The sequence below is a fragment of the Ischnura elegans genome, chromosome 2 (assembly GCF_921293095.1).
Source record: "Ischnura elegans chromosome 2, ioIscEleg1.1, whole genome shotgun sequence".
NCBI lineage: Eukaryota > Metazoa > Arthropoda > Insecta > Odonata > Coenagrionidae > Ischnura > Ischnura elegans.
The window spans coordinates 63,703,704-63,726,811 of record NC_060247.1 but is presented as its reverse complement, the minus strand read 5'-3'; the positions used below and the strand labels follow the sequence as shown (position 1 = coordinate 63,726,811).

The 23,108-nt window shown below is 38.1% G+C and overlaps 1 protein-coding gene and 1 long non-coding RNA gene across 5 annotated transcripts in view; one reads left to right on the top strand and one right to left on the bottom strand.

Annotated features, from left to right (window-relative positions):
• LOC124153849 (activating transcription factor 3) overlaps window positions 1-21,744 on the top strand; it is a 122,291-nt gene extending 100,547 nt beyond the window's left edge. For 3 of the 4 annotated variants that reach the window (XM_046527232.1, XM_046527230.1, XM_046527231.1), the window contains 3 exons: window positions 14,078-14,718; window positions 16,358-16,465; window positions 17,501-21,744. In XM_046527232.1, the coding sequence (XP_046383188.1) occupies window positions 14,173-14,718; window positions 16,358-16,465; window positions 17,501-18,043 (1,197 nt within the window). In that variant the 5' untranslated portion in view covers window positions 14,078-14,172 and the 3' untranslated portion in view covers window positions 18,044-21,744. The remainder of the gene's footprint in view (window positions 1-14,077; window positions 14,719-16,357; window positions 16,466-17,500) is intronic. The other variant, XM_046527233.1, reaches the window with a different exon arrangement.
• On the bottom strand, window positions 10,456-12,862 carry LOC124153853. The gene is made up of 2 exons (XR_006863772.1): window positions 11,819-12,862; window positions 10,456-10,935 (listed from the first exon to the last, which is right to left on the bottom strand). It is a non-coding gene; the product is annotated as an uncharacterized LOC124153853 (long non-coding RNA).
• Window positions 21,745-23,108: the final 1,364 nt, after the last annotated feature.

Genomic DNA, 23,108 nt, shown 5'->3' with positions numbered 1-23,108 from the left:
ATATAACAACACGAATACGTGGGAAGTCCATTAGACGATTACATATCAGAAAGAGAATAGAGTTGGAGTAGGAGGCGTTCAATCTAGGTGATAGGCAAATTTATGGGAGCAAAAAAATTATTTTGAAGAGCCTACTTACTTTGAGTCATCTGCTAAAGTATTAGGAGAGCGAAAAATAAGGTGTTTATATACGCAAGTGGCAACTTTTCATTATCATACATGTTCACCGAAAAAAAAAACATCGTACGCAACTAATATTCATTTATGCGTAAGACGGTTATTTATTAACCATTTACGGCACATCTGCCACGGATAGAAGTACGAAAACTCCACGCAGGAAATAAATCATTTTGTATAGGCGGGATTTGAACCCCGGTCTTCCTAATTCACACCAGCTTCTCCACCCCTTAAACTACCAATATTGAAAGAACCGGCCTTTGTATTTTACGAGGTAGAACATCTAGCGTAAATTCCGGAGACTCAATTTCGAGTCCCGGTCAAGGTAAATGACCTATCCTCTGTGAAATTTTCTCACCTCCGGTGCATATATAATTCTTATTGTAAAATTCGCCACCCAATCTCCTGATTGATGACCATCCTTACTCCATGGCTCCCTCTTTCACTGAACATGCAAAGCGTAACTGTAAGTACGTAGGGAGCGTGACTCCTTTTTCGACATTCACGCCAAAGAGGTGAATGGCAACCATTGTGGGAGCCGCGGTGATGTTCAGGAAGGAGGAGGAGTAAGAGAGAGAGATAGCGAGAGAAACAGATGGCATTTGCCGAAATGGGGGCCCCTGCGAAGGAAGGGGTGAGGAACGGTGTCGCATCGAGGTCACGAATGGTCGACGGAAAAGCGGCGTCGAGGGAGAAGGGCTGGACTCTTCCAACTACGGCAAAAGCACGGCCCCGCCGAAGCTGGAATTTCCATACAAGTCGAAGTGGCTTGCGGTCCACCATTGGCCGCCTTCTCTCGCCCCACGGAGTGGTGGCCGAAAAAAATATACATACATGAGTGTTTTTTTAAGTTAAGTTCGCGACGTGCTTAAGGCATATAAATGATCACGAAGAAGAACGTGAAAGAAAACGAGTCGCAGTTTCCAGCGGGTTCGGACAACGAGAGGCGAAACGAGCGAAATAGCTGACAATCGATTTTTTCCCTAGCCGCTAGCGTTCTCACGCCGAGTTAACTAACTTGGGTAATACTATAATTCATTGGACTAGACCAACAATATCAACCAAAAGAATCCAGGGGCATCCACTTCAAAACTTTTCGAGAGCTCAAAAAGGGCCATCGATATATTAACTATTATCCGAGGAAAACTAATAAATGCAATAGGATGCGCATTGCTTTCAGTTTCAGGCGATAAATTTTTCATTGTGCAAGACAATAAAACCACGTCTTAAACTATTTTCATGTTGTTCAAATCAATAAATGTCGTAGTAATTACCCCGAAATGACTACGGGCAAATCGAGGTGATTTTCTTTTCCATTTGCGATGAATTATGCCGAAAAGCGTTCAAATTTAGGCAATTATTAATGTTTCGATCGCAAGTACGCAGAATAAAAATCAATCTTTAATATCGAGGGTCATTTGCGTATTTTTAATCACTTGAAACCAAAGGATGAAAGTTATGACGTTTTTAGCATTAGGTTATTAAGACAAATCGCAGAATTCGACTGAAATTAATTTTTATGAAGTAAAAAGACGCGCAAAAATACCACCATGTATGTTTAGTAGACTGCATTTGCTTCCTGATGAATTATGAACTAACACTAACTTCAGATTCAGATCTTCACACTCATAGGAGGCTGCTCCGAAAATACATGTGCAGCCTATTTCTTTCGGAGACATAACTCAGGATGACATCGGAAAAATCTTCCACAATTTCGATGACAGACAATTAACCGCCTGTCAACGAATTACAGACCTCGGACGAGAGGTCCTGGCTTACAGCCATACCGTGAAACTACCGGCCTCCCAAGGCGAAGACAAGGAATGGATTCATCAATATAGTTCAGCCCCAATAAGACCATCTTTTATACCGCCGTATAATAAACAATTATGGATTGGAGGAACAATTGCTTAACTTTCGTGGGCTTTAATTTTAGAATTCAGCATAATTGTTTATAATTTCAATATTGCAACTAACTATTAACATCAGTGCTAAAAATCAGTAGAAAGCGTAAAAATAATCATTGCCCTGAGATTTCAAGAGCCCATATAAAATAAGGACTTTATTAAAATCACACTATAACATTCATTAAGTTAACTTAATTGAATGGGATTTCATTTAAAATTTCATTTACTGATTAGTCTAATGGAAATAATGATGAAACATTAATGCTTCCCATAATCGCCCACCGTTTTATTCCTCAACACTTTCGTTCAGCACTCACGAAGGAAATAAAATGACACAGCCAAAATTCCATTTCTTTTTCTATTTAAGTCAAAATTTGATTCAAAATCAGTTATAACATGAACGTTTATCGCCCGCGGCCAATCTCGGTTCATCCTCTCGCAATAATTCGGGGTGTAGGAGGAGAATCAGCGTCAGGACATATTTATTAAAAATTCTATTTTTTTGCCCAATAATTCAAGGAAGTAGCCGTGAAGTAGCCCACAAGTTCACGTAATGCGTGAAAAGTCCACCGAGGAAAAATCTTTTGCCTTGACCAAAATTCGAAGACGGATCATCCGAATTCTGCTGGGGGCTGTCGTGTTAAGCGCACTAAAATGCTGGCTCGAATAATTTATTATCTGCATGATAGCATCTTATCCTCGAAAGCCGACAAAATTCTGCAAAGATGATATTTTGGTAGATCAAGCAGTAAAATGGACGTATTCTAGAGATCAAATCCCGGTCTAAAGGTAAAAGATTTATCCTCCGTAGAATTATCGCACACTTTTTGACCAAGCAGATTTGAAAAAATATTGCTTCCTGCTCGAAGAAGTGTGGCAACTAATGCATCAAAATTGTACACTTGCCTACCAAGAAAAAAGAAACGTGGCATATTCTGTTCTCTGTTCGCTCGTTCAGGCAATATTAGAATTTACAAATATTATTCTAACTTATATGAAATTTTTCTCAATACCAAAATGCTAGCCAGAGCTTACACAGATAAACGCGCCGGGTATAATTCCCAGCCAATTCTCTTGAACACGGGCTGGAAGGACGAAATTACACCTAGGTACTTGATTGATCGACGGAAAACCGTATTACAACCGTTAAGAATCACCCCGCCACTAAATCATCCCGTCGAATAATGATGCCGTAGAGCACATACTCCGGAGAAGGCCGGGCGAGAATAAAGAGAATGAAAAGCGGCTACGAGAGGCAAAGCGAAGGTTCGAGCGGTCCAGAGAAATGGAGGACAAGCGGATCGCCACGGGGAGTAGACTGGAAACGAGACCGGCCCCCTTTTTTACACTACGAGCTGTTTTATAACAAACGACGAACCCTTAAACTCGCCAGTATGTGCTGCATTTAAGCATACCTGGTGCATTAAGATGAGGAGTCACACCCATTAAGGTGAGGGGTATTAAGAGGTTCCATCACTCCATCTCTACCGGTCGCATTTTGACTTTTTATCTACGAATAACTCATTTAAAACTTTTGTCATCATCTTGAAATCCACATGGTTTATAGAGTGTACCTTGTTCAACATCTACTTGTTTTACCAATGCACATTTTTTTATTAAAGAATGTACTGATGTCAAATTTTCATATTTGAAATTCAGGTAAATGTTGACAGTATATACCCTGAATATCAAGATGATAGCGTAAGTTTTACGAATAAATTTAAACAGTAACTTTAAAAATGAGTCATTCGTCGCGTAAAGGCACCGGTTGATTGAGTGATACGTCCTTTTAAACTTATAGCTTTTTTAAGTAATTGTAGCGGTAACAGTTGCAACCCCATCGTCATTTAGCTCCTTTAGGGCAAAAATTGACGCCTTCTCTCATGGGACGTTGTATCCGGTATAAGATGCATTGTATACGATACATAGCTAAAAAGTGCAATGCGTACCATATTCCCTTACGTGAAGTTCATGAAAAATAACGAATTTCAGCGCATGCATATCACTTTACGACAATTAAAGTTCATCTAATTGTTTTTTGTGGGATGCTGGGAAGTACGCCGTTCGGCACATCCTACAAAAGAGGAAGGTTAGGCAAGGGGGTAAGATACCAACTTGGTTATTTAAATAACTTTCTCTCCGAAAAATCTAAATGCATAAAAAATCGATTCATAGCATTGAAAATGTAAAAATATGATAACATAAAAAATGGAGAAAAAAGTTTATTCCACTCATGATGTTGAATTCTCTTCCTGTCTACAGGAAAATATCGTTGAACAACACTTTGATGATACAGCTATAAATCAATCATATTTATCTTAAAAGTGAGGACTGGCTACATCACTGAAACGTCGATTCAGTTCAACGATATCACCTGGTTGGTAACTCCTAGAACTATATATCTAATCAACCCATTCATTTCTCCGCAACCAATATTTAATTTTTTAACACGCCGTTATATTTCCTGCGCGCATTTTTGGGGAAAGAGTAGAACCTATAGAAAAAACTCTCCGTTTCTCTTTTCTTCCCTCCCCTTCTCTTCAAACCCCAGCTCCTTAACTCTTCCACTGTCTCCTCCCCAGTTCCCGCTCTTTTTTTAGCCATCTCTCCCATGGCAGAACCAGCAGCCTTCCCCCCGCTTTCCCTCACACACCCATTCGCTCCCTAACTTTTACTGCTAGCCGTTTATCACTCTTCTTTGCTTAGCAAGCATTCCAGCGTGGAACCCAAGGCCAAAACCACAACACTCATTCCTGCCTTCCATTCTCTTCTCCTCCTTTCCCATTACTTCTTTTCTTTTCCGCTATTCCTTTGTCCTCTCATTCTCTCGGCAAACATATCCTCTTCCTCTTTCGTATGATTTGCTTATCCCCCCCTCATTCTTCAGTTTGGCTCCTCCGCGATTTTCGCCATCCGTTCTCAAGCAGATTCGCACTTGGCCGGCAGAGATCCGTTAGGACAAGAAAAAAAACCTTATGACCCCACGAAGGAAATACGTTAATTTGCTCAGCAAATGCTTCGCTGATGTCCCCAAGATGGCATTGAGAAGTATATCATCCAAATAAATTGGCTCGAAGGGAACTCGAGAACCCATTTTCGTGGATGGCACTGAAGGGTGGATCCTAGTGCATCATAAAGTCATGTTTTCAACATGAGCAATTACGTGATAAAGTAATCATTGCAATACAAATTTCAAAATAAGACACTTGGCAAAATGATGTTAACCCATTGCCAAAGCGAGGGATGACTTAAACTGATTTGTAAGAGACCATGCCGAATAGTAGACTTCATTCAGGATGAACGCAGCTTTTTAAGCTGGGTTTAACTACTTAATAAATAATAAGACAAGTTTTAATTTACATAGGAACTTCCTTAAAATCTATTAAACGTTAATACATATTCGCATACACGTTGCTCACCTAACCGATGAATATTTCCTGCTCAGAAGGAAACGGTAAAAAATAGAGATCTACGAACGGATACAAATGAGAATTTGATTTGATTGGCAAGAAAATACTATTAATAAAAATTAAAACACACCACGTGTAGCTATAATTTTCTATCAATTGACTGTTGTCTTCATACCATTCAACACTGGCCTACTGAGACGGCTGGTGGCATTGAAAGGAGAAGTGGATTTTCATTTTATCATTTCCATGCCTTATTTTCTTGTCAATATTATTTCATCTACCGGAGATTTCACAGTTTTATTTTAGGCATAGAAACTTTCTGAAGTGATTTGAATATCGAAGAATTATTTGTAACGTAGCAGCTTGAGGGTGTATCAATGGAAAAGCTAGGGGAAAAGGCAGCCACTGGTGGCGGAGAGGAAAGGAGTATTTACCGGAATTTCCTTATAGACGCGGCGGCAAAGAAACGCCTATGACCCAATTCGCCCAGGGCTCCTGTAAAGCATGCAACGTTTTATTCTCACATTTTTAATCGTTGGGAAGGGCGTTTCATTTAGAAGATAAGCGAAGCGTACATAGTGGAAGCCGCTTCATTACTTCAAGAGGCATGGAATGGTTTTTCTAAACGGCTGCGTGCCTTTTCAGATATTCTCACAACACAACGCTAGAAGGAGCGAGTTAGTTTTTAGGATATCGCTCTTTTCACGCTCGTTGGTAAAGAATACGCCGCACAAATGTCACGTACGTTAAAAAAAGATGTCTGAAACTTTCTAAAATCGTTCAAAAAATTAGTGACGTCACGTGGTGACAACAACTGTGAAAAGTTTCAACTGTCGTTCCTTAAAATATCATTTTTGAGGTTTTGGCCAGACTTTTCCGATTTTAGCGTACTGTTAGCCGCATACTTTTTGTAGCAACATTATATAAGTGCCACAAACGAAATATAAATACAAGTGGTGATAAAATATCATATTATGAAAATATTAAGACAAATTTTTGCAATGATTTGCAAGTCACTCTTTCACAACTAATTTTTGGATAATTATTTCGTATCGATAGGCCATTCTAATATGACTGACCAATGAATCGTTGCATCTCCATTTCTACTAGATACCTTTTAGCTTAATTTGTGCTCTATCGATGACCACCACCATTTTTAACCACTAGTACTGCATTTCAAAATACAAACCGAGTTGAGTAAAGTAGGCCAAGCCAAGCATTAAATGATGGTAGGCCATCAAGTGCAATATTTCATAGTATTCTCAGATGTCAGAGAAAACTAGCGACGAATGAGATACCGTAAAAACTTGGAAATAGTAGCTGGCACAGAGTTGGCTTCTAAAACGATCAAAATCTCCATTTTCTACGAAAAAATTCTATTTCATTTAAAATTATAATAATCTTTGATAACAGAGATATATCAATAGAATATAAGAGTAAATTATGAAAATGAAAATATTTCGTCCAGAGCACATACATATCAAATGCGCACGTTCAATTCAACATCCTTTTATCTAGACAGTGCATGGTATATCCCACAGAGAAGCTCTATTCTGCAATATTACTATAAGGATCCCATCAGAATTACGTTCAATGAGGAATCGACAAATACGTTTCACCTGTTCACATCCATTAAAGCGATCCATGTTTGAAATGCTCCTTCCTTAGGCGACGGGATAATAAGACCCTCTTTAAGCAGCATTCAAGGGATATAGTGATAAATATAAAGAGGGTACGTAACCCAGCGGAGTCGTACTCACAAAGGTTCACGTCGAGCGGAGTTCACGTAGTAACCTCGTTAACATTTATCAAACATGCCTTAGGCCCCTTCCCCTCCGTCCGCTACCGAGAAATGAACGCGAGGAATTCAGTGAAGAATTAATGCTGACGCCGGTGAAAGACTGTTTCACCATTCCGACCATTTATGGGGAACTAACAGAGAAACATATGATGGCTTGGAGCTTATGCGCCCGTTCAAAACTGTGGCGAACGATATGTTGTCAGTCCCTGCAAGTGTATAGTATGTGACTATAGGATTAAAGTAATGGTATAATAAATAATGGTATTTGACTAATGGAGAGGTTAGAAAGTAAGCGCTGGGAAGGAGGAGGAAGAATGCATGCAATTTTATTGGAAAACTCAAGTTTACTCCCTTACTCTCCACCAATCAAAACTTTAAAGAATGGCAAAGCCACATGATAAAAATATTTAGAGTAAGTCAATAGCGCGACTGCACGATTCCGAAGAATTCCACATGAGAAAAGTAACGTCATACTACTTGCTGAATATTATTCATTACAGTATGCAAAAAACTAAACAAGCCTATAAAATGACGATAACAGGACACTTTCAGAGAGGCTATATAATTGTTTTCCAACAAAATAATAGGATTAACGCAACAAATAGTCAGGAAGTATTCTGAAAAAATAACAAAGCGAAGTATTTTCTTCGGCCCTGATTACGGCTATCTGGTAGCGATAAATAATTGCGTTCAAAAAGATTAAATATCATTGCTGAATCCCATTACGAGGCGGTCTGTAAAGAGCGCCGCGGGCGACCGCCACCGCTGCGGGGGTCGAATCGAGGGTCTCCCGCTGGCACAACCGACCCCTTTGGTAATCGCTGAATCACGCAGACTCAGACCGAAGTGCGCTCTTGTCCTCCGGACGCGCCTCGGAGCGACCCCGCGTTCGGAGCGAGAAAGATCTTTGGCCGGAAGACAAACGACGCGATCTGCCACTGATGGGGATATCTCGGCAGGGGCCGCAGACTCTGGGGCATTTTTCCGGAAGATGGAAGTCCCTCAGCCCGCGATCGCCCCCATAGAGAGCGCCCTTGTTTGCGACCATCGGTTTGGTTTTGCATAGCAGCACTACCTAGAGCGTTTATGGACAGTTAGAATCCAAAATGCACAAATTTTTACGAATTTCCAAGCTGGAATGTTCGCATGTTTCCCTTTGCTTTAAAATCCGGATTTCATATTGAAAACTCTGGCTGCTCTGGTGCGTTACTACGAAATACAAAGTTCCCACAATCGCGGAGAGGGAAGTTCGCATAGGTGTTTCACAGTACTCATAATCAATAGGTGAAGTGCAGAACAGTAGGAGTAATACAGTACGGACCAAGTTCCAAGCTGAAATGTTTTTTTGATGCCCTCGACTTAAAAAGTCGTTGCGTAAACGTTAACCACAACCGTAAAAACCTTTTTTTTTAGTAGGCTGAAGGCTGATTGCTCTGAGAGCGACAATTCTACCAATTTTGGACCTTCGTGGTTAGAGAAATTGAGAAAATGGAGATTTGTACAGTGCGAATATTCTACCGGAGAAGGTAAAATGTTCGCAGTTCGGATGAGAAGATCGGTTTGGATAAAAAAAAATCCCTTACCTTCGGAGTATGTTTTAAAACACTTGAACCAACTCTACATTCATCAAATCATGAGTAGTAGAGAAAAATGCATTATATTCTCGGCTTATCTCCAACCCAACACAACAGCTTTGAAGGGTTTATACTATCTCACTTCAGGATATGCATAAAACTTCGTATAATTCTCGCATAAATTTCATTTTTTACATTTTATAGTACGTTTAGACAAACGTATGACTACCGTGCACGTGAATATCTGTGTTGAAAGCATTAAAAATATTTTTGGATCATTTTTACTAACTTTGCATTCCAAATTTTAAAACTATACGCCAATTTTTATTTTTTCACTACCAACCTGAGACTTAACTAAATCAACACATGCGCAAAATTTCACACAAATCTGTAAATTTTCAAGACAATGTTACGTTTAAAAATGATTTATGGAGTGTAAAGCGTAGCTTTCATCGCAGTACGTCGCAGCCCCACCCGCAAGGCAGTGCGAAATTCCCGCCCTCTTCCGCCAATCTCGCCCGAGCAACCGCCGTGATCCAGAAACCGTTACGCCGGCAGCGACCTAATCTACTTAGCATCCCGGGGAGTTGGTCGGGATTTTGTTGTTGTCTTCACCCGGTCATCGGTGTGGCTTCTCCCGCAGAGGGGGTAGCCAGCGATGGAATGTCTCCGGTGTACCACTTTTACATGAGTCATTCTCCGAAACAGCCCCTCAGGGTACTGGCAGAACCTTCGATCTTGTACAGGACCGGAACTAGGAGTTTTGTCTGCGGGGACAAAGATCAATTTACCGCCCTCCTCACTTGATCCCCCCCTCGATCCCTCCCTCTCCTACCCTAAAATATCCCACCTCTGAAATATAAAACCTCCATTAGTTTTTTTTCAGAGGCGGTATTTGAATTTACACACCATATGTTTGCTATTAAGAGGTTTTATTAATATCATTGTCTAATGATTTATAAATTAATGACTATTGTTAAATAATTTAATTAAAAAATTAGTTAACTATTTTAAATTTTGAAATTTTGCCGTCCCCTGAAATCTGCCACCCAGGGCACGTGTGCCCTCTGCCCCGCCCTAGTCCCGGGGCTGATCATGTGAGCAATAGATGCATTGCGGAATAGTAAAATACTGGTCCCAACATCAAAATTTGATCCTGAGGAATCATGAGGAGCTTACCCTGGATGCTAGCGCGTTAACCCAAAACAACTAGCTTAAAACTACTTTTTTAATGATAAAGGTGACGTCAGTGGTCCGCATTTACGTTAGGAAAAACATCCGAATTGTTATATGTAAAATTATGTGGCTCAGGGTGGCTGTGTAATGGCCATAAGCTTAGCCCAAGATTGATGCACACACTTCGTGGAAAGTTGAAAAAGATGACAAATGAAATACTTGAAAATATATTTCATTAAAATTCCGGTGTATCTTCTTAGCGACAATATAATTAAATGGAGATAAAATTACCAATTCCAAATTAAGTACGTAAAAACCACGCTCTATTGAAAGGCCAAGGGTGATGAATTCGATTCACACCGCTACATAACAGGTCAGTCTACTTTCATTAAATGACTTTAAAACTAAAGAACTTTTAAAATGGCATTTTATTCCAAGTATGAAGTCTTTGAAGCGATACAAGAGCGTGGGCGTTCATATCAGTAACATTTTAACCGGCTCTAGAAGAGCACGATCATACCAAGATTTGCAACCTAAAACGCAAACGCAACGGCCTTTTCGAAGCGTAATTCGTATATTTTGTACTCATAAAAACTGAAATCGTCCTAATTATTAGAGAATCTTCACATTCCTCCTTGACCATCCTGACGCTTTTAAGAGTTTCGCTTTCCCGCTCCATCCTCAACCTGGCGGATGACTCCGTGAGTCGGGTTTGTCCTCACGCCTGCATTGGTCGGAGCTGCACTCCTCGTCAACCCAAGAATATCCTTGCGAATCCAATCAAGGTGCCGCTTCGGTCCGGTCATGATCACGTCGATGGAGTAGAGGTTTTTCTTAGACAGTATTTTGGTCATCTGGGATGCCAGGAAAGCTAATTTCTGGCGCGGCATCTGAAAATAGAAAGAACATCAATAAATCTATGACAAAACTATTAAGCGAATTCATTGGTAGGTGGTATTATTAATATTAAAGGTATTCTACGGGTGATGGATTGTTTACATGCAGTGTTTCGTGAATCAAAACGCTCTTCCGGCCTGCGATAAAAAACGATAAAATTCTCTCTTTAATCCACCATAAGACTTCTAATCATTTCTCTGAACGGATAGGAATATGATTCGTTCTCTCCCGAACGGAGGACTTGAATAAAATTTTAGATGAACTCAGTAGTGATATCACTTCAACACGCTCTTTTTTTCTCGTGAAAGGCTGGTGTCCACAAGGCGGCTTGTGGGATGGTATATACGTATAAGATGTCGATCTGAGGTATGTCCTTCTTCAAGAAGCTGCACTCATTGCTACCCTAGCATTAAAAAAAACAACTTTTTGAGATCGAAAAAGTCGCTTTGTCACGCGAAGAAAAATATTTCGCCAATTCTCTGATGTTTATTTTCATTCCTATTTCATTACATGTAAACAAATGACTTTTTCTTGTGAGAATTATGCTAGACACTTATACTCTCAACCCTACTTATGATGTTGAAATCATCAAAAAACTATACTACATTCGAAAATAAAATATTTACAGAGCAATAAGTCCATGAATTTTTACAAATCTGCCGCGTACGCACCGTACGGCAGTATCCCTTGTAAGATAGTAAAAACAAGTTGCGGAATACCTTAAATTACTTAACACAGAACGCGAAGTGAATAACGTACTTGCATGAACTAAGGCACCAATTAATTGCGCATAAAAATTTTCACAGAGGGAAGTAATAAATAAATCACCGGAAAAGCTAGAGATAATTAAATACGAAAACTACAAAAAGTATTTACCTGTGCAATATTCGCAGACTGATTTCCAAAAATGTATCACTTTTACGTGAATATTGATACCAAAAATTTCCCGAAGTGACTAAGAATTTTGCTCACGAGTTAACGAAATCAATCAAAACTTCCAAACGTTACAAACAATATCATTAGCAACAGTTAGCAACCACGACTGACCAAAACAACAGAAGTAGGCTTCCGCGGAAAAAATCCCAAGAAATTCATTCGTAATTTGCACCAACTCCGCGGATTTTTTTAGATAAAATATCAATACTAAGCCTGCGATCCCGCATACTTCTTCACGCCTATTAAAGTGTCATCACTTCATTTCTCAACATGAAATCTATGTATGGACAATCATGTTCAAAACATGAATGATAAACAACACTTTCATTTTGGCGTGAGTTTTGGTGAAACGGTCAAATTACTGAGGTATTCGAAAATGTTGTTGAAGCAATTACATGTGATAGTTGGCATGATTGGCAATGACCGTGATGATCATTGCTGGTGGAGATGAATCATACTCAACAAATAACCTATCTCGCGACAGGCGGATTGGAATACGGTACATTATTTGAGCCACATATATTCCCCATGTCTGCTTCAGCTCGGAGGAAAAAATATTAACAGTGAGAGGAGGATATCATGCATCTACAAAGCGCGGGAAAAGCTGGGAAGGCAATCTTGAACGGCCCTAGGAAATTCTCATCTCTCATCGCGTCTTCTCAATCATCGACGAAAATTAACCAGCCAACACGCGGATATTTTTAGCTGCCGACCGATAAAAATAACTCTGATTTTAATCCATCGCGGTTGTCATTCACGAAGCTCTCTCACAATGCTTGAGTGAGAGACGTGAAGAGCATTAATTCCTCCGACTTCACTTCCTGTCTTGCGACCCGGTCCGCGCGGGTCCGCTAGAATAATACTAATGGGGAACAAAGAGACTGGCAAGAGGGGAAATGATTATTGTAGAGATCAAAGTTTTTTTGCAGGGCGCAAGTTGCGACACACAAAATTTTTTGGGGCAATAAAGAATTGGAGGGGTTGCGTATGGGGTTGAATGCGCCATCAGCACAGCACTTGGGAGAAGGATACCATAGTCAACCATAGTCTACCGACGCGACCGATTCCGACAGCCAATAAATGACCTTCGCTCCACCGCTGCGTCGGTCAGTGGACGATGGTCAACCGTTGGCAAATGCCTTAAGAAATACCAAATTGCTTATCGATAACCAACCATATACCCATGCCCGATCGTTAACTAGTAATCGATAGTCTACCAACATGACAGAACAATTGATGATCCACCGCTCAAGGTGTTAGTCAGAAAAAAAACATTCTTAGGAGGGATAACACATTTCTGGGGGTATTCAGGTGGAATGGGAAAGTATAGATCGTATCAACCAGCCATCTCGAGGGGTGAGTGTTTGAACCTAAAGTTACCCCCTTTTGCTACGGTATTGCTATCTACCGATAGTTGAAATCCTTACCGGTAAACCAAATCCAATCAGGCTTTAGAAAGCACAGCAATACTGAGTCCAAAGGAGAAGTCAAGCTGCAAATCCCTCAATAGCTTTCTTAACTGTGAAAATCAATGACAGCAAATCTCTCCCCTTGCTAAGACACAATTTTTCATTGCACAGCCTTACACTGTAATGACGGTAAATTTAATTGTTAATTGTTACTAATTTTCTCTTCCTCTGGCACTGATTTCATTGGCATTTAGTATGATGATATAACCCTTTTAATCTTGGGATGACAGTAACATAGTCCCTCATTAGCAATTGTAAAACCATAATTTCAGCCAACCTATCTATGAATAGATAGTATGTATCTGATGTACAAAGAAACTAATATTTCACCTTAAAATTATTTTATGTGTGTGGTAGCGTTTACAAATGAGTAATTAGCTTGCTAAAATGGAGGAAACTCACTGGAGGCACAGCTCAGAGTTATTACTTTTTTCTGCTTCACCAATTTGTTGAAATACACCAGAATCAACATCCAATCATGAGAGCAGATAATATTTCTACAAATGATTAGCACAAAAATGGTACCTAGCTTATTACAGCTTTAAATTTATGTTATTATATTAAGGGACAAAATAAATATCACCTAATGAGTAGCTAAAATTATTTTTATGTACTCAGATCAATTTGCAGGGTGAGTTTCAGGTAACATTAACTACAATTAATAAATTGTACCTCCATCAAAATGATTCCAAGGACATAAAATCTAAAATAAATTCTTTTTTCTTTATAGGTGAAGGAGTGATACCACTAACACATAGCATCTACATCGGTGGATGCTGAACAGCCCTCATTAAAGCACCCACAAGAAATAGAAAACCAGCCACAATGTACAACCTAAATGTCAACCTGGCCACATCGGCCACCTCTTTAGCAGTGGAAGGTGTCTGCACAACTCCAAAAACACCGGAGATACTGAATTCTCTCATAGCAATGACCAATCCCTTTGACAACTGCTATCCTAATTCAGCAGTTGGAGGTAACATAAACCACCAAGTCAACATGGTGGGCCAAACACCACGCACGGCCTCATCACCACCAGAACATTCATCAGGAGGCATGCTAGGTAGCCCAGGCTATGCCGCAGCACCTTCACCTGGCAGGGCATGTTCCTCACCAAGGAATCATATGATGGTGCATTCACCACCTAGTGTCCAGAGCACATGCTCCCAACTAATTAAGGAGGGTCTTAAGCTTCAGATCCAAACTAAGCGGCGACAGAGTAAGAGGGAGCCAGTCAACTTACCCTCAACTGCATCTGTTGACACTGATGGTGATGATATCTACGGTGATTCTTCTCCATCTTCAGTGGACTCAAAGGCGCCACGGAAAGAAGAGGTGGGTGCCGTACATCCGGCGTCCAGGCGTAACCGAGTGAGGCTTAACAGATAGATTGTGGTGCTAGTTCATTGGATGGTCAATGGACAGTTGCAATTTTCCCTCAGGGGCCTGAAAATATGCAGAGTACTCAGATCTCTATGAATGGGTTCTTATGATAGCAAGAAGTCATGGTTGTACTGCACGAAATAAGTAACTGTACCTGCAGCAACAAGCATGTGTCCAAAATTATTTACATCAAGGATGAAATTTTCCATGGAAAAATCAAGCCATAAAGGTGCAACTGATAAAATAATTTACTGGGCAATTCTAATATCTTAATTTGAATCCCGGCTAAGCAAAAACATTTTGTAGATGAATTTCACCCTTGGTGTAAGTCATGGTGGGCCCCATGAGCTCTTGCAATCATTTTGTTAACCTCTCTCTAACTAGATGATACCACCTCATTGTAGTTTTGAATGGATGAGGGCAGACCCACACTCCCATTCTAAGCTATAGGCATATGAATGATGCATATAAAAGGTAGGATGACCAGTTCCTTCCCCTGGGCCACCTCGAATCTCAAGGATATTTTCCGTTTGAGAGCATGGCAGCAGCCTAGTGGATAAACTGCTTGATTGCTGCTCTATGAGTCCCTGGTTTAAATTCCAGGTGAAGCCCATGGATGCCCTCGAATGAATTGCAAGGTAGCACAGGGAAAGGAAATCAGCCCCCATTCTTGAACGTGTGGATTTAAAATGTCCATTGCTTAATCTGCGGTTAACTTTAACCTCTCCCAACAAAACCAATAATCGCATTGAATAACTGTGAGAGAGACATATAAGTCACGATAACATAAATAAGATGTATCTATACCACTAAAAGTAGATAGAAATTTTGAAAAACTGGAAAACCTTCTGTTGTTTAGTCCTGCAGTAACTCAGATTTCCGGATTATCAATATCCTACTGTACATTGACTGCAATGCCTCTGTCATACAAGCCATAGCCAGAATAATTTTTAGGTAGAGGGTCATTAAGAGAGGAGTACGTATAATACATAAAAGGGGCTTATCTTTACTAGAATTAACATTATATTGCAATTTCTGAAAGAAAAAATATGTACTGCAGCATTGTGCCAAAACTATCACAGCAGAAAATTATCTATAGCATTAAAAAATTAAGCACTCAGTTGACTACCAGGTAATGTTAATTTAGAAGTATGGAAACAGAAAGTTGGAAAAACGAAAATGGTAGTTTAATTTTTAGATTCACTTTCATGCAAATGTTTCCTATCATAATTGAATAAAACAAGAAAATCAGCGTAAAATGCTCCTCATGAACAGTGGTGTCATGGCAAAATTAGCAGTGCCGGCATGTACTTTCCTTAACTTCTTTACAAGAAAATTATTATTCCGTGTGTTATTTTGTTAAAGTTATTATCAACATCTTATTACAAAGATTTTTGTTTAGGTTACGAATGTTGTATTAGAAATTTTGAGGTACCAAAATTGATAAAAGTGTTATGTATTTCACAACTACCAACGTCTTTTCTAAACTGGAACAGCATTTCGGCACCATGACACCACTGCTTATGAATAATGTAGGCTATGTATTAGTACTCTACCTAATAAATAGTTCTTAAAATGTATGATTTCTGAAATGAAATAATTATTTTGAATTGACGGTTCTTTACAGCTGACAGCTGAAGATGAGGAGCGCCGAAGAAGAAGACGTGAAAGGAATAAAATAGCAGCAACAAAGTGCAGACTCAAGAAGAGAGAGAGGACTGTCAACTTGGTCCAGGTATTCATTTAAGTCATTACTACTTGGAGTGCACTCTTTTTCATCATTAACGCATAGTTTTTACTACCACTTGATAGGTTACGCATTTGAAAATACTGGAACTGAATACAGAGGAACCATAAACAAGTCGTCATATATTTCTCAGATCATTTCAAGCCTCCAAAGTTATTTCCGTGGTTCCTGTTCCAGGCACTGGATTTTAGACTGAAAGAGCTTCATGACTCTTAACACAGTAGCATCTATGCCTACCAGAGTAATACCTATGATTATAGTTCACATAAAAATTTATGTAACATCTAAATGTAAGAAATTTTTGATATCCTAAGCAAATTAAACTTTAAAATCACCTGATGGTAGCATATTTTAGATATCCACACCATATAGTATAATTGGATACATGTGAAAATAGATAATGAAACTGATTCCTCAACTGGTATAATGTTTGCACACTTAATGATGGAGTTCACATAATTATTTACCATAATGATAAAATTCTCATCATTATATAAGATCCACTACTCCCATTTGGAAGGAAGGTCAAAATTTATGACAAGTTTTAATGAAAATTTTCATTATTAAATTCCACTTTCAAGGCTTCTAGTTTAAGATTAGTTGATGCATTTTGAAAATGCCATAGCCAGGCATTTTAACATAATTATGAATGGCTGACCACATGACATACCATCAGGAAATATCCATGATCCACGTAAGGCAATGACATAATACCACCCTCAGAAATTACAAAATTAAAGTACATATTAGTTTCCTCCAATACATAATACATTAAGTTAATGCACAAATTAGTGAAATCATTGCAGCCATTATTGAAAGGATGGGTATGGGTAAGCATATCTTCCCCAAGAAGCAAGGTTATGGCCATAAAAAAATGTTGACATTTTGGAGGGGCTTGGAATTCACCACCCAGCTCCCTACTGGCTAGCTGAAAAGAAGTGAATTTTCTCCATATCCTCCTTAATAAAAATAAGTAATACAAAGATCACTGCCAAAAACTAACAATTATGTTTCCTTTAACAGGAATCAGAAATCTTGGAAAGTCAAAACCATGAGATGAAGTCTCAAATCCAAGAGCTGGAAAACCAAAGACGAAGGCTCCTCGACATGCTGTCCATTCACAGTCCAACTTGCGTGAAGAATTGTGGGGATGTTAGAAACAGCAGAGTTATGAATGAAGGATTGTATCCTTCATCTTCATCTGCGGCATCATCATCCTCCTCCATATCATCAGTGTCTTCATCGTCCATACCCACGTCTTCCCCGAACTCCTCCACCTCATCGCTATCTGCCGCTTCCATTCCAGCATCTTCACCCTCTCTCATGGTCGACCCTAATCATGGAGGTCTACCACCCACACCTCCAGGACCCCCAGTGTCATCGGCTACACCAGCCCCCTATGAATACGAGGGCATTCCTGGAGGTGACTATCATCTTCTCCATCGACAGATCAACCATGACACTCATCACAATCCTCACACTCAGCACTCACAGCAGCTGGCGGGACACCACATCAACAACCAGAGTCAACTTCAACACCAACAGCACCTCGTTGAGGGATGGTAGTCACGAAGGTGATGAATGAAGTTTCCAACTTCATGATTGAGTGATTTTGTTGTGTGCCCATTGGAAGTTTTGACGGATTGAGAGTGAATTTTTAGCAGTTTCTTGTGACCCCCTTCTCAAATCTAATGGAGGGAAATAGGTACAATATATTTTTTCATCCAAGATGAGTGTAAAAAATGTGTACATATAAACAAGAATGACAAGTGGTGAAATGAATGTAAGTCCCAGAGTGAACAAAATATGAGACCATTTTTGGTTATTTTCTACTTTTCTTAGAGGCAAGGAAAAATAAGCATAGATGAATTTTTTCATACACTCATTCAACATATCATTATTTTTATATTTTACAACACTTTTATATGAAAATATTTTCCACTTATTCCTATTCCATTAATCATAAGTAAGAGATTCTATGAAAATTTTGTAAATAGATACACATATGTATACATAACATGTACACATTCAAAGATACCTACCTACCTATTCAGGTAAGTGCTACATAGTTAGTTTCTAACATGATGCACTGGTGCTTAATTATGACCCATATCAAAGCAATAAACTGATATTTGTGGGTTCAAAATAATAGCATTATTTATTAACGTTTTTCTTTGATATATTAAAGTTCAAGTTAGGATATAGATTGAGTACCAAATGACCCAAGCTCCCAATTGATCAAAACAAAAAAAAATATTATGAAACCATAATTGCAAACACATTATAAGAGAATGAAGAAATGTTTTTCCAATGCAGTTCTATTATTCTTCATATAAAAAGTTTTTGCATTCAAGGGTGTAATACAGTTGACATTTGGAATGTTGATTATGCATAGCTGTATATGAAAGTAAGTACACGAATTATTTATTCTGATTGCTCTCCTGAATGGCACTAAAAACTGCTGAATTGAAACAATTCTACGATAGTGCAGAGATATCCAGCCATAAAATGCTTTGGATTAAGAAGAAATCTACAAAAACTCTATCCAAAGTCTTAGTATTTTCACGAAAAATAGAGACCCTGATCCAAATCTTTTGAAACAAGACAGAGTCTAAGCTATACCAACATTATTTTCCAAAGAAATAAATGGAAAAAAGTATGCATATGCTAACCAGTTCCAGAACCCAAGTCCAGTAAACTCGGTTTTCAAAAAATTTTTACAACAATGTAGCTACCAAAATTTAGGTATTGAGCAAAGCTATTCATGAGTTAAATAGGGATATATATCTTTTTACCAACACACTGGCACAAAATACATTTATGAATGGAACAAAAACATGATATCAAGATACCTCAGCCTAGTCTTCATTTTTGAGACAATGGAATACATAAACATTCTCCAACAAAAAGAGCAACAATATTAAATGTTATAAACATTTAATATAGTATGCCTTCTCATCAATTCACATTAAATTCCATGCTGATGTATCCATCTGACTTCAACTAGTACAACATTTTTAAGTTTCCCAAAACATGCATTTGAAAAATTAATGCTAATAGGCAAAACATTCCAATGCTCGTTTCATCTCAATTTCTAGAATTTCATATTCTACCACTACAGCGTAGGAATAATTAATCGATTAATCTCCATGAACTTAATAATGTTTTCATTTTACCTCATCTACCTGAGAAAAAATTGCGACACTATTCCTTGATGCCAATCCACAGGTGTCGAAAAATGTGTACATACAAAAAAACTAGTTATTTTATAACAGGGTCTACCTTTGTTTCATTTCGGGTAGTAAATTACTCCAAGCAAGTTATGAACTACATATTGTGGATGTTACAAAATAATCATGCATTGATAAATGATACTTTCAGAGTAATGCACTACAATTTCATGCTAACAAAATGATGATTACATGCCAATGAACAAGCATCAATTTTTTACTTTATAGAGAGGATTGGGATTTAAATTACATTGAATTTAATGACCTAATTACAACAACCTCTACTTCTGGGTAGATGTTCAAAAAATCAACACCTAATAATGTAAAAATAACTAATATAATTACTTTTTCTGGGCAATAAGTTAAGCACATAGAAATTTAATGAACTAAAGCAAATTGAATTGATATACAAGAGTACCTCAAGAAAATATTTTAAGTGGTAATTAAATGATAGAGATATATGAAGAATTGAAAAAGTAATTTTTTAATAATTTTGGAGAAATTTTATGAGCAATACCAGTGCAAAGCAGAAATCTATTCAGTTCAGAACCATGTACACATCCCAAAATCAATGGTTAGAGACCGAAAAACCTTTATTGCTCCATATCACTGCTCACAATGTGCTTTAGGGCCACCACACAGAGTTTATGAATTCCAATGAATAACGAGATCTGTTGCCTAAGTTGAATGAAGTGATGTGACAACTTGAAAAACATTTACCTAAGTAACAAGCAGAACCAAATTAAAGTATTCCTGTCAAAACATAGCTGAGTAAGCATTTAATTTTGTCTTTAATATGCCATTACCTAATTATCACGGCATAAGCATGGTATACTGATATGCATAACAACTTTCCAACTTTTGTAAACACACAGAAGAGGGATAATTTGAATGCAGTTTGCAAAAAACGTGCATACAACCCAGAGATCACATGGCAAAATAATTTTATCAGTTAAACAAATTTAACAACTCATAACCTCATCAAGGAACGACAACTTCATGAAAATGTAAATAAAATAATTACAATAAAGTAAAAGAATGTCGTACCATCATATGTTGAATAAAAGAAATGAATGAGATGATAAGTTCTTACCACTTCCTTGATTTAGTATGCATCTATATAAGTTTTGCATCATGTGGCTATCCTTAAACCTTGTCTTCCACATGCTTGACCTTTATGGTGTGAAATAATCAGATTACCCACACTATGAGAGATTTATGATAACATAATCAATAGCACAAGAATTCAAATCATGCACAAAGCTAAATTTCCATCTGTGCCTATTTAAATACCAACATATTATTTTTAATTGAAACCTGGTTGGGTAACAAGTGCAACTTGTTTATAATATCAAGCACAAATTACGTAATGTATATACATAATTATGTATTTGTTACATATTGAAAAACACTACAAAGTACCTGTGAGTAGTTCATGGCTAATATGACAAATTTTTATTGTAAATTAATATGTATACCTATCAACTCCATGAACCGCTTCATGATATGAAATTACAAATTTATTTTCATGTTCTCCAAGAACAATTAAAAATGCAAATATGCAGAACTTGTCACGAATATAAAAGTTATCTATTTAAAGATTGATAAACCAAGTGTTAGCTTCAGTATTTTCCAAAAATGTTACCAAGCTCCATTTTTTTTTATAAAATATGGCAATGTGTATCATAATAAAAGGATAAGAGAAATAGAGTATATATAGTACATAAAATACAACTATTTTGTCACCACCAGTCAAAAAAGGACAAATTCTGCATCATTTTCAAGCATGTGATTATGTAACTTCAAATGTGCTGTGAAATAGGTGTTCTTAAAGAGAGACTTTTATAAATGATTTTTTTGTTTATTCTTGCTTTGCTTCCTTTCCAAATATAAACATTAAAATGCAACACCGATACTGAAATGAGACTGTAAATGAGGTGCATAAAATAGGGATAGCAGAGACTATATAAGGACCCCTGCATCCTCAATTTTGTAAAAATGTATTTTTGATTTTAATAAACAAAAAATTATTTAAAACATTCTATTTGAATAAGCTGACCCATTACAGGGACTTTCTCATTGGCTCATTCTTTCATGGCTTAAACTCAATGCTTCACAAAATTTACTCAACCCTGCAGCTACAGTAAATACATACATCTCATTCATTCTTCACTGATTGTGAGTGAGCTGAGGATAAAATTTCTCTTTTCAGTTTTCATATACTCGTTATTTTCAGATTGAGCAGGTGTATGTATTGTCCGTTTATAATTTTTGACTTAAATTAATTATTTATGTGCCTACCTACATACGTATATATCAGAAGATTAAGGGCACAATTAGCTGAGTTCAAAATCACTTTGGCAATGGGCAACAAAAGAGTGAATGAGACTTAAGACTTAAGCTAATAAAGACTTTTAAGACTTAGGCCAATTGGCTCACTTCACCCACAAAAAGAAAGGTATTAATCGCGGCAATAATACCTTCGCTATTCCTCAATAAGGCTAAACGTTTTCAAGCCAAAGAGGGGTCAAGATCCGTGGAAGTCCATCACTCCAGACAGCATAACAGCAGCGAGGAGACCCCTTCCTACTCTTAGGAGAGATATGTTAGAGCTTCAGAATGCATTACTTTACACCTATTACATCTGCATTCACGTGCAAAACTTACCTCAAAATTCCGAAAAATGCCCTCTCCAGTATCAAGAGTCAATCACTCACAGTGTGGCCAAGCATTATCTTATTTACAGAAAGTTTAGATGGAATGAAATTAGTCAGCAGCATTAAAGCTGACCTCAGTCACTGCTAATAAGGGTAATAGGTAAACCATTTAACCCATGGCAGTACTTCAGCCGTGGCGCCGACTCCATGGGGCCTGAGGGGGCCCGAGCCCCCCCAAAATTTCGTTACAGATGTGAGGAAAAAATGTGTAAGGCTTGTTGATTTTCCCCGGAGTGTCCAGATATCGAGATTCGAGTGATCAGGGCTCTTGTGTTGATCATATGACTCTTCTAAAATCCTTAAAAACTTAAAATTCACTACTTATAAAATTTACCGGGACAAAGTCCCCGGTTTGGGCCCCCCCAATATTTTTTGTAAGTCGGCACCCTTGTACTTCAGGGACAATGACTTTCGCTCGAATGGCTTTACTTTCCCCCTGAATAAACTCCTATGATTTAATACAGGTAATAAACTGTAGTGTATTAAAAAAATAAATAAATCTCATTGGCTATCATTCGTGCCACTTCCTTGGGTATGAAGACCCTGGATGTACAAGGTAGTCTGTGAAACTGCCTTGGTTGAAGTCGGTTAATGTGTTCCTCTTACCAAAAGCAGTTCTCTCTCATTTTATTAGCTGATTCCCCAATGTTCCATGTGTAACATAGCCTCATTAATTTGAACCAC